Source organism: Olea europaea, chromosome 7 (assembly GCF_002742605.1).
Source record: "Olea europaea var. sylvestris chromosome 7, O_europaea_v1, whole genome shotgun sequence".
Classification (NCBI taxonomy): domain Eukaryota; kingdom Viridiplantae; phylum Streptophyta; class Magnoliopsida; order Lamiales; family Oleaceae; genus Olea; species Olea europaea.
The window spans coordinates 7,951,383-7,967,040 of NC_036243.1; the positions used below are offsets into that span (position 1 = coordinate 7,951,383).

A 15,658-nucleotide genomic window follows, 5' to 3' on the forward strand; every position below is an offset into this window, starting at 1 on the left:
TGGAAGGCATTGAATAGGGTACTTCGATACTTAAAACATACCTTAAAATTTGGATTACATTATATGAGATATCCAGCAGTATTAGAAGGATATTGTGATGCAAATTGGATATCTGATATGAAAGATTCCAAATCCACAAGTGGTTATATATTTACACTTGGTGGTGCGGCAGTGTCTTGGAAATCCTCAAAGCAAACCTGCATAGCTCAATCAACAATGGAAACGGAGTTTATTGCATTAGATAAAGCTGGAGAAGAAGCAGAATGGCTACGTAACTTCTTAGAGGATATCCCGTGTTGGCCTAAGCCGGTGCCTGCAATTAGTATTCACTGTGACAATCAGTCTGCTATTGCAAGAGCACAAAATTGCATGTATAATGGTAAGTCTAGACATATACGTCGTAGACACAATACCATAAAACAGTTGATCTCAAATGGTATTATCTTCATTGATTATGTAAAATCAAAGGAGAATCTCGCGGATCCGCTCACAAAAGGTCTACCAAGAGATCAAGTATATTATCTATCAAAGGGAATGGGATTAAAGCCAAACACGCATGAATCTTAATGATGGTAACCCAACCTTATTGACTGGAGATCCCAAGATCTTGGTTCAATGGGACAACTAAGTTATTAAGACTCAGTTAAGCACTTAACCATCCCTTTATAAAAAGTGCTGTCTGCAGAAAGTAAAAGGATAAGTTGTAACTTTTAATGATTCCTATAGCTTGGATAAACCAAGTGGGGTATAACAGAATACTATTAATAGGAGATCACCTATATAAGTGTGAAGTGGGGCCGCTCCTATGAGAATTTGGGGCTTGAAATTCTCTAAAGCACTTATGAATCCCAAGAATCGTTCAGGGCCAAAATGAACACAACTATGAGAACCTAAGAATTGTATAGAAAGGTTATTGTGTGGATACTGCTGCCTTGGTTTACACCAACGGCTGAACAGTTCAAGACATCAGTTCACTGATTAGCCAAGTAAACTCGATAGTATTCCACTAAGGCAGGTTCAAGGCCAAAAGCTACCTCTCCTGATGCAATAATTCTTTCGCCCGTACTCTCTGTTCGTGTCTGCATTGCATAGTCATGATAATTTCCATTCATGTGGGGGATTGTTGGAAATGGTGGGTCTATTGGGTCAACTTTGACCACAATTTTAAGTAGGACCCGATGTTCGATGTATCAAGATTAATGTTCAATTAAATTCTACGTTCCGAGTAGATGAGTGTAGAATATTTAATTGTGAAAAACCATTTCAATATGAATGAGAAATTATGGTTGAAAGTTGGATAATAAATAAGAGGATAAATGGGAAAGAATTGGAAAAATGTTCCAATCCCACATAGGTTGCAAACACAACCTTTAACCACTTAATAAGCTTTAAGTTTGGAAATGGATTTGGGCCCCAAGGGGTACCAATAGTCTTTGAAAGGGAGGAGTCTTAGACAATGTCTAGACTAGTCCAAAGGCCACACGCGCGCCGCCGCCGCCGTCCGTCCGACCGGCCGGGTCGGGTCCGGGTGTGGGTGTGGGTGTGGGTTAAAATTAATTCAATTTATTTTCGATTTAAAAAAAAATTGATTTAATTTTTTCCTCCCTTTGACAGTTTACTAACCGACCCATCAGTTCGAAGAAACTGTGCATTAAGTGGCGTGAGGGAAACTGCCCAAAACCGTCAACTTTCTTCCTCTATTCGAATAGTCTTCACTGCCCAAAATCGTCAACTTTCTTCCTCTATTTGAATAGTCCTCATACAACACAAAGAAACACACGAAAAATTTCCTGCATACATATATCATACATCTCTTCTTCCTTGCATCAGTCTGCGGGGAGTATTTTCATTCGTTCTGGTTCGTTGTCTTGCAGTCGAAGTGCTGCTTCTGCAAGTGTGATCGTTGTATCTTGGGAGACGCTTTACCATATACCGTAAGCACCGTGTGACGGGGTAAAAACGTCTTAAGGACAGAGAGCCTTGTTCTCGCCTCGATCATCCTCCTTCCGAATTCTGGACTTCTTTCTTTCATAATTTTTCGAAAATAATAGTCTACTTTACTGTTTCTACAAATCATTTTCTGCTTTACTGTTTCTGCAAATCATTCATGGAAAATCTGTTTCATACAAACTTTTAAAATTTTAACCAACACTCTTTATCTACACAGAGCCGCTCTTGCTCTTTATTCTGGCAATTCCGATTGTTGCTTTCTTATCCCCAACATCGCCATCTCCATTGATAAGGTTCGTGTGGAGAAACAACCACTTGAGTATATGGAACGCTTGGATGGTCATCGTTCATAGAAATTAACATAACTTTCACATACAGTGTCCATTTCGGGCCCATAACCCCTTTCGAAAAGCTTGCGATGATTTTGGATGAACTCACCACCTTGCCGTGACATATGATGGATTTTGACTGTTTGAATTTGTTTACTGGGTTAAAACAGCATTTCAAGTTTCTTAATCTATTATTTTCAGTATTTGTTATTTTTGCTTTATAGTCCAAACCATTAAAGAACTGCTGACCTAGTAGGTTATTTGTTCTTTTCATATTTAAGGCTTCGAAAATGCCTCCTAGATTTTTGATTGTTCATGAAATTAGAAAACCGTTGATTTTATTGAGTTCAATCCGTTTGAGTTATTACCATCGAGTGTTTGTAGATTCGATCTACATCAATTAAAATACCACTCCAAATATGTAATAAACTGAACATGCGATGAGCAGTGGGTGAACAAAGAGAAACAGCAAAGCGGGACCAAAAGAGGAGAGCGATGGTCTAACTGATAAAGCCATAGGGATTATCCTAGCCATGACTATATCTATGTATGCATTTGTGTTAATATTTGTGTAAAAAGAATTTGTGTAGAGATTATCCTCGCCGTGGCTGTATCCTGGTAATGGGTGGGTGTGGGTTATGGTGGATTTGAATATTTGTGTATACAGAGAATTTGATTAGAGAGAGGTTATGGTGGAATTTGATTTCTACATGATTGTAATTCATCACATGATTTTTGAAATATTTTTATAAGTTTGTTAAATGTGAAATAGTATAGTTAAAGTATTGTAGTTATATATTTTTTCCAAATAATTTGTATCTTAAAATGCAAAAGGTTATAAATTTTGTGCTAGAAAATATTGTTTATATTATAAACATAAATTTAATTATTTATTTTAATAGAGTTCATAACGTGTATTTGTTTTTGCTCTGATCACTCTATTGTTGCATAATTGCATTTACAGGTTTGCGGTGCTAAAGCATGACGAAACTTTTAAAGAAAATTATAATTAACTTTTATAATCTAATTCGCTTCTAGTTACGATTGAATCAAATATGCGAAAGACATATCGCTATAGGAAAATTTACAAATACACTCTCCATTTTTTGAGAAATAAAACATAAGGGTCCCCATTCAATTTTTTTAGGTGCACAAGTCCTCAAATTCTTACTTGAATGAAAACTGTTAATTATTCTTTTTTCCCAGCCATAATCCCTACCCTCGTTCACTCCCTTACCCCGCCCTTCCTACGGCCATAAAGTGTGTCAAAAATTTTACTTTAAAATTTAAAGATACTCCCAGAAATAGTCGACACAAACAACAAAAAAGAATGTTGTAAGTCCAAGACTCCAAACCCCTTTATATTTCTACCTATAACGCCCGTTGGTCAAATGCGACCCTTTTGGCTTCAACAAGGTATCCACCATTGCTAAAAGAGACTAGCCAAGGTCGAAAATCACAAGCTCCTGGAGCTGCATAATAAGAAAAAATAACAAAATATTACAACCCACAAGCTATCCACTCCACTATTCTTATTATTTATTTTTTTTTTTTTTCCTCCAAGAAACATACAAGGATGAAGCGAAGAATGCAGCATGTAACTTTTGTTGTCGAAAATTCGACTAACGCAATCAAAAGAACAAATAAAATAAACAGAAAAATAGAAAACAGTAAATGAAGCGAGGTATGCCAATAAAATAAGCAAATCTCCTTAAAACAGATTTCGCCCCCCAATGAAGTGCAAACGAGATTATGGACGTCTGTCTCCCAAGATACAACGCTCCTTCCAAAGTCGATACTGCACAATATCAGCTTTGTCGGTTGAACCAATGAAAGATCGTACTCGAACGGAATAACCACAGAAATGTAAGAGAATTTTTAAAGTAGAATATGGAGAGAGAAGAATTTAGAAATCAATTGAATTCGTAATTGATTTGGTGTGTCCAAAAACGAATCTGGGGTTCTCTATTTATAGAGATTGAAGTGTTTCATGGAACAAGTGTGTGACATTTCAAAAACTGGTGCACCACTTGGTCTGATTCGTCTTAGTCATTGGATCGCACTATTTTCATGATCTGACGGCTCAGATTGAACCATGAAGTGAAGTGTCCATTCATCATGCCTATTCACCAATTTCTGAACAGTCACAGCCATGCGGATGTCATGCGTACATCTAACCGCCACGCAGGACGAAGGGACGCGACATACCACACATGCGCCACCTAGAATGCCAAATCATCGAGCCTTGCCCTGCCACGTCATCGAACCACGAGTCCATTTTCGAAAACTATAAGGCTCCCCAACTCCTCGCGACGATGCGTACATGCGAAGTGCGCCTCTAAAGCGCCCAATGCGTACTTTGCGACGTGCGCGTGCTGGGACCGGGTTCGAGGAGAGGCGCGAGTGGTGCAAAGCACCACTCTAGTGGTGACTAGCCTTTGGCTAGCTAAAGTCAGCCAAGTGGTAGGTAATTTATTAAATTATATATTATTCACACAACCCACTATATAAACAAGACTATTTTTTTTGTAAACTTTCGATGTAAGACTCCTTTCCATATAAAAAACACTTAAAATGGGCTTATCAACATATGGACCTATATTGGAGACTTTTCCAATTCACCCAAATTAAATTCAATTAATTCCAACAACTTTCGTAAGATTATTTCCAACAGATTACAAAATTGACTGGTGGATGCAAACCAAAAGTTTAAGGATAAGTGCAGGAGAAAAAGAAAAGATGGAAAAGACATTCAAAAGCGACGAATGATTTTTGTGCATGCTTTTTTGCGTCAAAAGGAGAAGCTGCCTTTTTATTTATTTATTTATTTTTTTGGTATCCTAAAAAATTTCAAGTCAACTCAAAATTCAAATTGGTATTCACCTTCATGCTTTAGAACATTTCTTGAAGATGCTATTTTGAATATGAGCAATCGATGCAAAATAGACAAGCACTAGTATTTTTTATTTTTTGGTGTGTATCTTGGGGTGGGATTTAGGCAGGGGAAGAGTTGCAAAATTCACATAAATATGTAGAAAATACAATACAATTATCTTATATTAAGAGCTTGAAGTTAAACAAGGAGTATCTCCAAACTTACAAACTTATACCCAATTTCCTATCTACATCACCCCCAACAATGACAAGAAGAGACAAAACTTAGTTCTGAACCTAGCTAGCGTTCCCCTTCCGCAAATTATATTTGCACACTTGAGTTTATTTCTTTACATAACTAAAGAGGAACAATATTGCAAGACACATATTCATGCGTTTCTCGAATCGACCCCACCCCCAAACGAAACTCGACGATGATAAAGGAAGAAAGAAACCAAAAGAGGAGATGAATCAGGATGCAGCATCACCTAGGCCTTGGTCGAGATGAAAATGACCACACTGGTCGACACCTTACTGAGTTTATTTCTTTACATAACTAGAGAGGAACGATATCGAGAGACAAATATTCATTCGTTACTCGAATGGCCCCACCCCCAAACGAAACTCAATCATGATAAAGGAAGAAAGAAACCAAAACGGGAGATGCATCATAATGCAGCATCACCTCGGCCTAGGTCGAGATGAAAATGACCACACTGGTCGAAGAAGCCTTTGAGCTGAAGGACTGCCTAACAATGTGGCCTGAGAACGAGTAACCATCTCGAGCATTGAAGGGGTTTGATAGGCCTGAACTAGGCTTGAACCATCAGTGGAATCGCCTCTTGCTGTTGCTCTCTGCCACGAGTGTGAGCTCAGCCCTGACAGTATATATGCCCTTCCAGATGCCTCGTACACGTGTTTGCTCGCCATCCTCTCTTGCATTTCCTTCAGCTCAGCATCAAGTGCAACACAGAGCCTGTCACGAGATTTAGCCGACACGGTTTCTGACAACATCATGCGGCAGTTTTCGAGGATAGAAACAGCACCAACCAAATCTCCATTTTCAGCTGCAATGCGAGCTTGTGACATTGCCTCTGCTGCTTGAAGCCTGTTTTGCTGCCTCTCCACTTCAATTGACACGCTGTCTTGTCTAGCCACTACAGGTCTCTTGATTCTAACTTCTTCACCTTCTAAGGTGACAGTTTCTTTTGTCAAGGGATCATTGTAAACACATTTTACCTTCAGCAACATCGTTTCATTGCATGAAAATGAAGCAGGGATGTTTATTGTAACCAAAAAGTCTCTCTCCTCATCCGCATAGAGATCTCCAACATCAATAGATCCCGTACGTCTATCTGACAAGATGTGGTTGGCATAACTCCCTGCCTTTAAAGAACCAAGATGGACACTCGGGTGAAGACACTCAATACTTATCTGCAGATCCTTCACCACTACACTCAAAAGGCCTCCAATGCACTGGGCAAATGCATCCTGGATAACCGCTTCAGTCTCAATGAAAGAAAAGGTCCCTCCAGAAATCTCTGAAATTGAGTGCATGGATGATGCGTCATGATCTGCACCAAACCCAAATGCATGAACTGGAATCTTAAAACCTGAACCATCTTCACGTTGCATAGAAACGGGCAGGAGCAATTGGTAATTTAGTTGATTCTGGTTGCCACCAGTATTACTGACAGTATACGTGTCTTGCCCATCAGATAATAATATTATACTGGCAACTGGATTTTTTTCCCTCCGGTCTTCCATTATTTTGGAACTTTTTCTCAAACCTTCAGCGATATTTGTCCCTCCACTGGCAACTAAAGAATGAACAGCCTGTAATGCTTGCTGCCGTCCTGTTTCAGACATCCTACGAAGGGGAAAGAGGCGTCTGGCTGTAGAAGAGAAGGCAATGACTGCCAACCTATCATTGGGACCAAGATTCTGTATCACAAACCCCATAGCTCGTTTTAGTAATGCAAGTTTAGTGCCTGCCATGCTTCCACTAATGTCAAGAACTGTAACAAGATCAACAGGAGCTCGATGTGTTTGAGAGATTTGGGGCATATTGGCCTGGTTTCTGTCAGGATTCTGCCAAGAGTTCGATGCAGGAGCTTTTACATTAATCAAGACACAGAATTTTTCCGAAGTGTTTGACTGTGGAACTGCTGGAACTTCCGTAAACGTCTTCATCTTAACTTTTCTTTGTTCACTACAATCCCCTAGACTCTTGTTTGAAGAGCTGTTCTCAGTGGAGTCAAGTTCATGATCCAACATTTCGTCATCATTGAAGATTGCTGGCTCAGGTGCCTGGAATAGTGGTGCAACATTTCTACTAGTATTTGAACGAGGAGGTGGCAATTGACGGATTACTGTCATCAATGTATTGTTTTGGGGCCAATCAACAGGGTTGACTCTCGCCCTACCCTGGGAAGGATCCAGGCTCGGACCTTGTAAGGGAATCTCTTTCCACTTTGCTCTACAAATTGGGCAAATTCGGTTGCCATGTTTCACATTTGAAGCAATACAATGGAAATGAAAGGAATGTGAACACTCGGCAGTGAATATAGCTTGGCCATCTCGTCTCATTGATGTCAAACAAATAGAGCAGGTTTTCTGCAAGTGAAAAACAAATGCCAATGAGAAAAATATGGACTATAAAATCAGTTTGAATAAAATCTCTTAACATTGTAAAGGATGATCACTAAAAACGTAAACAGACAAACATTAGTTACTATTCTGTTAACTTTCTCATATTTAAAAAAAATAAAAATAAAATAATAATAATAATAGACATTTTTTCCAATTGAACTATAAATAAATTAAACCATGCCAACATAGCTCAGGAATGCTCACACATAGCACATTTAATGCAGGTGCCTACATCCACCGATTGATTGATATATTGTGACCTTAACATAATGAGGAAGACCATGTGACTTGGAATACAGTAGTAATAGCCAAAAAGAAATTGCAGACTTTATTGAGGAAAAAGTATATATTTTTGCATTATTGAAAAAGGCAAAATCCCTGGCTCCATTACAGGCCTCTGCATTTAAGGGACTCGAGGGTTTCCTTCTTCGATAGTTGTTTTCAACAACAAAATAAGATTTATAGTTTAGTAGGAGGAGGACATCTCATTCTCCATGAAAAGAAAATTTAATTCCTTAAATAGCAAACTTTTTGTTTGTTACCCAAAAGAAATAGTTTGAAATTAAATGGTCAACAAAAGTGGTAGCAACAAAATATTACTTTTTCCAAGAGATGAGAGGCAAAGGCGAGCCTGTAACCCTTTTCTCGTGGAGAAAAAACGCGAGAAAATTTTCACTATAATCTTAGAAATACAAAAAGAAAACAAGGAAATAAAACTTTGTATACAGCAAGATACCTAATTCGCAATCCCCCATAGCCATTAAAGAAGAAACAAAAACCAGTAATAAGACATGCCAAACAAAACATAAAATATTCCATACAGCATTTGTGATGAAAGACCAATCAAAAAATTGATGAAACTTTGTAAACACATTTAGGTTTGGGTAAGCTTAAAGAGTTAACTTAGTTGAAAATAATTAACTTTGAAAATAAATACTTTTTTTACTGGTACAAATTGAAAATAAGTTCTTGACATACTAAGGTAAGAGATCTTAAAATAATTAACTCTTTTTTACTCAAAGTCAAGAAAAAGGTAGCATATTCAGGCATGTTTGGAACAAAAAGTCACTATATAACTTTACTTTTTGTTCAGCTTGGCCAAACATAATCTCTAAAGCATCAAACTTTCAAAACTCAATGTACAGCAGAACGCTATACAAAACTTGACCAAAAAAAGAAAAAAGGAGGACGAGACCATGAATCAGATACTATACTTCGATCCACGGCTCCTTTCCCCCTCAGTGTTTACCATATAAATCGTTAATCAGACACTGCCTTAAAATTAAAAATTGAAAATCCAGAATTAATAAAATTATATAAACACGGCAATGACCATCGAACTCTTGAAAGGGGAAAGGTGCTTTCAAGGTTTCCATTTCTTTAGCCACATCCTTCCGCGCATCCAAAAAAGCAGAAGAGAAAAATTAAGGAAAATGAGAAAACAAGGAAACTTGAGGATAATATCAGCACAAGAAGCAAAACAATGACAGAAATGAGCAACGATGTTCATTTAGATTAAAAATTGAAATAGCCCAAAAATGTAGAACAAAAAAGATACCAACTAGTCATGGTTGTTTCAAAGATTCAATAGCCTTTCTCAAAAAACCATATGAGCCAAAAACGCATATAATTTGATCTGTAAAAGGTTCGATCATCTTCCTGTTTCTATATCCTCTTAACAAACATATCAGACACCAAAAGAAACTTTTAACATTCATCTTTTCCAGCTTTCAAAATTTAGCGAACAAACATAACAGAGTCAGATTAACCATAAATAATTTATATTTCTTGGCATTTATGCCAAAGAAAGGTATCGGATTTGGCTTTCTAAGGGCTCATAATATTTATCTAACCAGATTCCTTTATTTCTCAGTTTCCAACACATCAAATGCATAAACCCTTCCATTCAATGCATTCATAAAAAACCCAGAATTTCCTCAAATATTTCATCGCCCACCTCCATCTATTAGTGATCAACCACAACCAACAGCAATCAACATGAAGAAAAAAGCTCATAAACAGATATTGAAACCTAAAAAATGAAAATCAAATAACTAAATAAATAAAAGCTCAAAGACACAAGACCTTAGAAGAAGATCTACTCAAGCTCTTGGAAAACTTCAGCATATTCGACCCGGGCGTCGGCGGAGCTGAGGTCCAGTTCGCCACTGGCGACAGCAGAGCAGCGTCTGAGTGTCTATAAGAAGACGGCGACAAAGATCCATCCTCATCATCATTATCAGCAATATTATTTCTTGGAGTATACACACACAGATTCATACCGAGTGCAAGCTTCACTTTCCTCCATTTACTCCCCATTTATAATTATTTCACACATAAACACCAAAACGAAGCTTTACAAGAAAACCCAAGAAAATAATGCTATTCTCTTGTAATGGGTCTTCCTTCAAAGAGAACAAACAATACTTTTCAAGAAAATGAGTAAGATCAAAACAAGGGCTGTTCTTCGAAATGGGACTGTCTTAAAAGAGCAAAAGAAGTAGAAAAAAAAATCAAATTTCTGCAAGCACGAAAATCAAGATAGACAAAGCAAGTATTATCCTTGTTCTTGAAATAAAAGAGAAGAAGTAAAAGGTCAGAAATAGGGTGAGGAGAGGAGTGAAGTTGCTTTACTCTTCTACTTGGCGGCCATGAGATAGAGAGAGACGTTGAATTACGGTAGTGAATGGAGAGACGTGAGTGACCTTTTGCTGCTGGTTTGTTTTGTTTGCTGTTTGATGGGCTGTGGGTTTTTGACCTTCATTCTCAAAAATAATTCGTAAAATATATTCAATGCTCAAATTTGTTTTTATATAATTATTTTTTATATAGATTAAACTTTGATTTTAATTTTAAGTTAAAAGTCAACAATTAACTTTAAAAACTAAATTTTATATAACTCACATTTTTTAACTATACGTTTTATTTTCTTTTTAATAAATTTTACTAAAACACTGATTTTTTAACTATACTTTTTGTTTTGGTTGTTGTCCTATGTGTTTTTCATCTCAATGAAATTGCCTTTTTTTAATCCTTTTCAACTCCTTGTATTCAGTGACCGACTCAAGATGTCTAATTTAATTACGAAATTTTTTAAAATATAAATATAATATATTAAAAAATAAATAGATTTAGGATCTCATTTGGCTCCGCCACTACTTATATTACTTTAGCTAGTTCAAATGACGTATTTGTACAAATAAATTTAGGCCATCATGAAAAAACGAAGCATGAATTCTATCTCTTGTTAATTATTAATGGTGGAAATGAATAGCGTTGATGTTCATGCCATTCGTGGATAATCAACAAAACTATGCAAGGGATAGTTGTTGACAAAAATGTAGTATAGGGTTTTTTCAACGAATTTCTTTAACACATTTGTACTTAACTAGTTAATATTGAACGTCCATAAGTATGATGAAAGTAACATTTGACCCTCCATTCACCATTTTGAACTAAATATGATAAAAATGCAAGCATTTGAAAATAAAAAAGGCTAATTATTAACTTGAATGTCAATAAATTTAGAATTAATACCACGGAATATATACTTGACAATGAATGTCAAATCATTTATACTAAATGAATTTAATTTAATTTAATTTTCAATTAAGTGAAAATGGATGTTAATTAACACACATGGACGTGAATAATGAACCACACTCTTAAATGTAAAATTCTAATTAATATTAATTATATGAATGTGAATATTAATTAATTGAGAATTAATAATAGGGACATTGACATAAATTTAAATGTTAAATACTAATTAAATAAATATGAATGTTAATTAACTGAGAATTGAATTTAGGTAATATATGCATGAACAATAATTTTATAGTATTTATTACACTTTGTAAATTAATTATATATTGAAAAACGAAAAGTTAGGTATAATTGAAATAATTGAGTTGTAGTGGGTTTATAATCGTCCAAAAAATATTTCTTACTTGATGTGATATTTAATATATTATAATTATAATAATGCATTTATCTTATTTGTTTCAACATAATAACAATGAGATTGTAATATTCGTGACTTCAAAATCACCATTTCAATCTTTAAAGACGAGTTTCCATGGAATAAACATTAAAAATCTACTATTTGAGATCCAACTTTGTCATAAGACACTACGAAAATTATATACGATATCATTACTAATATGTTTCTTGATTTGTTTAACCCACTTCTATAGAAAAATTAGATTGTACAAATTAATTTAGTGTCTCCGACTCTCAAAAGAGAGGAAGAAAATTAAACCTCTAAGTGAGTCTTTTTCCCCCCTCCTCTTAAAACAAAATTTGTATTTCTTCTCATAAAAAAGATTTTAATTCCATTTCTGTTTTTAAGTCTAAGTTCTTGTTTGGTACAACTTAGAAAATAGCTAAAAAAAATTGATATCAAAATCAACAATTAATTTTAATCACATATTTCATGAAACCACGAAATTTTGTTAAACAACCCCTAAATATTATTGCGTGGGACAGATATAGAAGTTGCTTTCGTTATCCAATTTATATTTTGTGGATGTGTTTTGGCTATTATAATAATGGCAAATTGCTAGGAGAAAGTGGATTATGGCATTATTCTTTTTCCTTTTTGGACATTTTCTTGAATACAAATAATTCCATAGGGGTAGCCCGTGATGACTTGGGAGAAATATTCAAAGGAACACTAGGATTTTTCTAATATTGTATTCACCACATGATTCCATCAATACTCCCCAACCCTGCTCTCGTGTCATCCTGTTGACATTGCCCACGTATAATTGTCAAATTCTTTGATTTTTTTCCTTTCTTGTATAAAAGAAAAAGGTTGAATCCCAACCTTGTGAGTCCCCACCGCTCCGCCTCTAGAGTTTTGTGAGGAAGGTAAATCGCGAGATGTACCCCAACAGATCAGGAAACAAGAACTGTCTGTACACTACGCCTACAAGGAGTCAAATTTCATGTCTCAGGAATCGAACCCTCACACTGCGACTGCCAGCAAGGCGTGAAAGCCCCTCACTCCTGTCCTTTCTTGTATGTATATATCCAATGTGAAATGCAACTAAAGATTATGCTCACATAATTAGCAATGGATTCATACCGCTTATTTTAATTCATTGTAAAATTTTAAATGATACAAAATAAAATAAATATAAACTTACTATCGACATGACAATGCAAAAATACAAAATCAAATAATGCTTTGAAGCCCAGTTGGTTCATGGATTTAATCTTAAAAAGTTTACTTGGCTTTAAACTTTTGAAATAAGAAGTGAGTTATTTATTTTGACATTAATGTATAATTAATTTTGAAAACTAATCTTTTTACTTAAAGGTAAAGGTGAAAGTCAAGAAAAATAAAGAATTACTTAAAAATCAATTTTTTATTACGTTTAGTCAAACATCCTCTTAATCAATCGGCATACGGAACAAATAATTTTAATTAAAGTGATAAACTTAAAATTTGTCGTATTATTGTCTATTTTTTTAGGGTCATCGAATTCGGCAACTTTGGTCAACATTTGGGCACTCGAGGTCTTTGTTCATTTGGTCCACAGAATTAGGATTAAAAAATTAAAACATTTTTGCAACAACCAAAACGTTTGTTTCGACTTTGTTTTCGATGTCTTTGTAGAAAGTTTATTCTGAAAGTTGTAAAGAATTCCACATTTCTTGTTATTACATTTTACATGGAAATGTCATAAAAAAATAAAAAATATTGTCAAATTTTACATAGTAAATAAAGAGAAAAAATCTATTTCCAAATTCGTGCAGAGAAGAAGAGAAAATTTAAGTTTATTCAGAGATGAATTATAAACTTATGGCAAAACTACAAATCGAGAAGGACACAAACACTGAAATTTTAATTTCAACAATCACGTCAAGGACGTTATTGTTTTTTATTATAGTGTAGTTGGAACTATACAATATCACTCTATTTTCATGTGAATATTTTCTAAATAGTTGTGTTTTGAGCAAAGATTATTGTTACACACTTTAATTAATATCAAAAGTCCAATAAATTACTCATGCATGAATTAAAATTAAACAAAGAATTTTTGGTAAAGAAATCCATCAATATTTATGTGGATAGTTAAAAAATTCAGCAGATTTTGTAGAATATATGCCTAATTGGACTCTTGAAATGATTCTCTCCATGTCACAACAAGAAGTGAATGCTTGAAGAATATACCTAAACGCATATATTTTTCAAGTAGAAAATTGAAGCACAACAAAATCAAAGAGAACCCCACTAACTTTATTCTCAATATACGCAGAGGACAGATGGAAACCAAAATTTTTTACCCACATTTTGTTCGAAAATAACAATCAACATGTTGATGGAATATTGAAAACGTATCAATATGGGATACTAATTTTCATTAAAATGTTTAGTTGCAAGATTTGTCAATGGGGAATCTTGATGAAAACACATGATTCTGTATTCCCACTTCAAAAAGACAACCTTTTAAAAGGAAAAATGCTGTCTTTTTAAGCAGCAAAAAAAGTTTATTCCTCTCCCTCATAAAAGAACATCAACTAGGAACCAAGACAGTGGCTCCTTTCCATTTCACCCTTCTTTTCAGAGCACACAACACATGCCTCCCAGCCCAACTTTATATTTTATTTTTATTATTATTATTTTTTTGTGTATATAGAGAGAGAAAGCTCTTAGCAATGAGTAGAGATCCGTTGAGAGAGAGAATTCTATAAACTCCCTTTGCTAAAGGGGTTTCCTTTTAGTGCCTCAAAATTTGGCAAGCTTTCTGGGGCCAAGTCAACTACAGAGCTACCTTTTTTTCTCTTAGTTTTTAGAACTTCGAACGCCATTCTCTAATGGGGCATGCCCTCTCTCGTTAGGGTCATTTAGGATTACTAGAAGTAAGCACGTGCGTTGCACACCTTATGTATGAAATGAATGATATGAGTAATATTTTTGACGTAGTAATACTGTTTTTTAAAGTAGTAAAGGTAATTGTTATTGTTAAAGAAAAAATCAAATTTGTAAAAAATATATGACTAGATGTATAATATATTAAATATCATTTCAAGTGAGAATCACTTTTTTGAAGATTCTATCCTTAATATAATTCAATTATTTTAATATCTTACTTTTCGTTTTTCAATATGTATTTAATTTTTAATAATACCCTACCTTTCATTTTTCAATATGCATTTAATTTATTAATCATTTGAACCATTTAAACAATGTTATCATTAATTATTTTGTCAAATATTTAGTTATGATGAATGTACATTTGACACAATCATTATCTTACTTTTCGTTTTTCAATATGTTTTTAATTTATTTAACCATTTTTGATAGATTCATTATTTTTCATTTTTCAATATGTATTTGATTTATTTAATCCCTTGAACAATATTATCATGCATTATTTTGTCAATTATTTAGTTATAGTCAATGTAAATTTCACATATTCATTCCACTTAATTGGATAGTAAATTAAATTCATTAAAAAATTTATGGAATAAAAGATAAATATTTTTAGAGTTTTCTTTCAATTAATTTATTCAATGAATGTTAACATGCAGAGAAAGTAAAGGGATGGACATAATATGTATTTATAATAAATAATTTCAATTGATATATTCAATGCATACTAAGCTAGCGAATATAAAGAAATGGCAGTATTTATTGAATGTTCAATTCGGATCAAAATGGTGAATGAGGGACTATTCTAATTGACTTCCTCAACTATTTAATTTTTTTTTTAACAAACTGGTTTTTATTTCATTTGAATCATAAATCTTTCCACATAAATAATTTGCATTAATTATTTTTTATATTCTCACATCTTCAAATATTTTTTTTATAGCACCTATAAAATAATTTAGAACAACGT

At 34.4% G+C, this 15,658-nt stretch overlaps 1 protein-coding gene across 2 annotated transcripts; it reads right to left on the minus strand.

The window, feature by feature from the left end:
• Nucleotides 1-5,307: 5,307 nt before the first annotated feature.
• Nucleotides 5,308-10,533, minus strand: LOC111396876. 2 transcript variants are annotated; one of them, XM_023023469.1, is made up of 3 exons: nucleotides 9,891-10,533; nucleotides 5,866-7,769; nucleotides 5,308-5,668 (listed from the first exon to the last, which is right to left on the minus strand). In XM_023023469.1, exons 1-3 carry the CDS (start codon nucleotides 10,122-10,124, stop codon nucleotides 5,638-5,640), a joined length of 2,169 nt encoding a protein of 722 aa, XP_022879237.1. In that variant the 5' UTR covers nucleotides 10,125-10,533; the 3' UTR covers nucleotides 5,308-5,637. The 2 variants fall into 2 exon arrangements, with proteins under 2 accessions (XP_022879237.1, XP_022879236.1); XM_023023468.1 differs by lacking the exon at nucleotides 5,308-5,668 and having other exon boundaries at nucleotides 5,686-7,769.
• Nucleotides 10,534-15,658: the final 5,125 nt, after the last annotated feature.

Coding starts and splice junctions, on each gene's coding strand:
- LOC111396876 (XM_023023469.1), bottom strand. CDS start 10,124: ATGGGGAGTAAATGGAGGAAAGTGAAGCTTGCACTCGGTATGAATCTG. Junction 7,770..9,890: donor TGAGTAGATCTTCTTCTAAG/GTCTTGTGTCTT, acceptor TTTCACTTGCAG/AAAACCTGCTCTATTTGTTT. Junction 5,669..5,865: donor AGGCTTCTTCGACCAGTGTG/GTCATTTTCATC, acceptor TCGACCAGTGTG/GTCATTTTCATCTCGACCAA.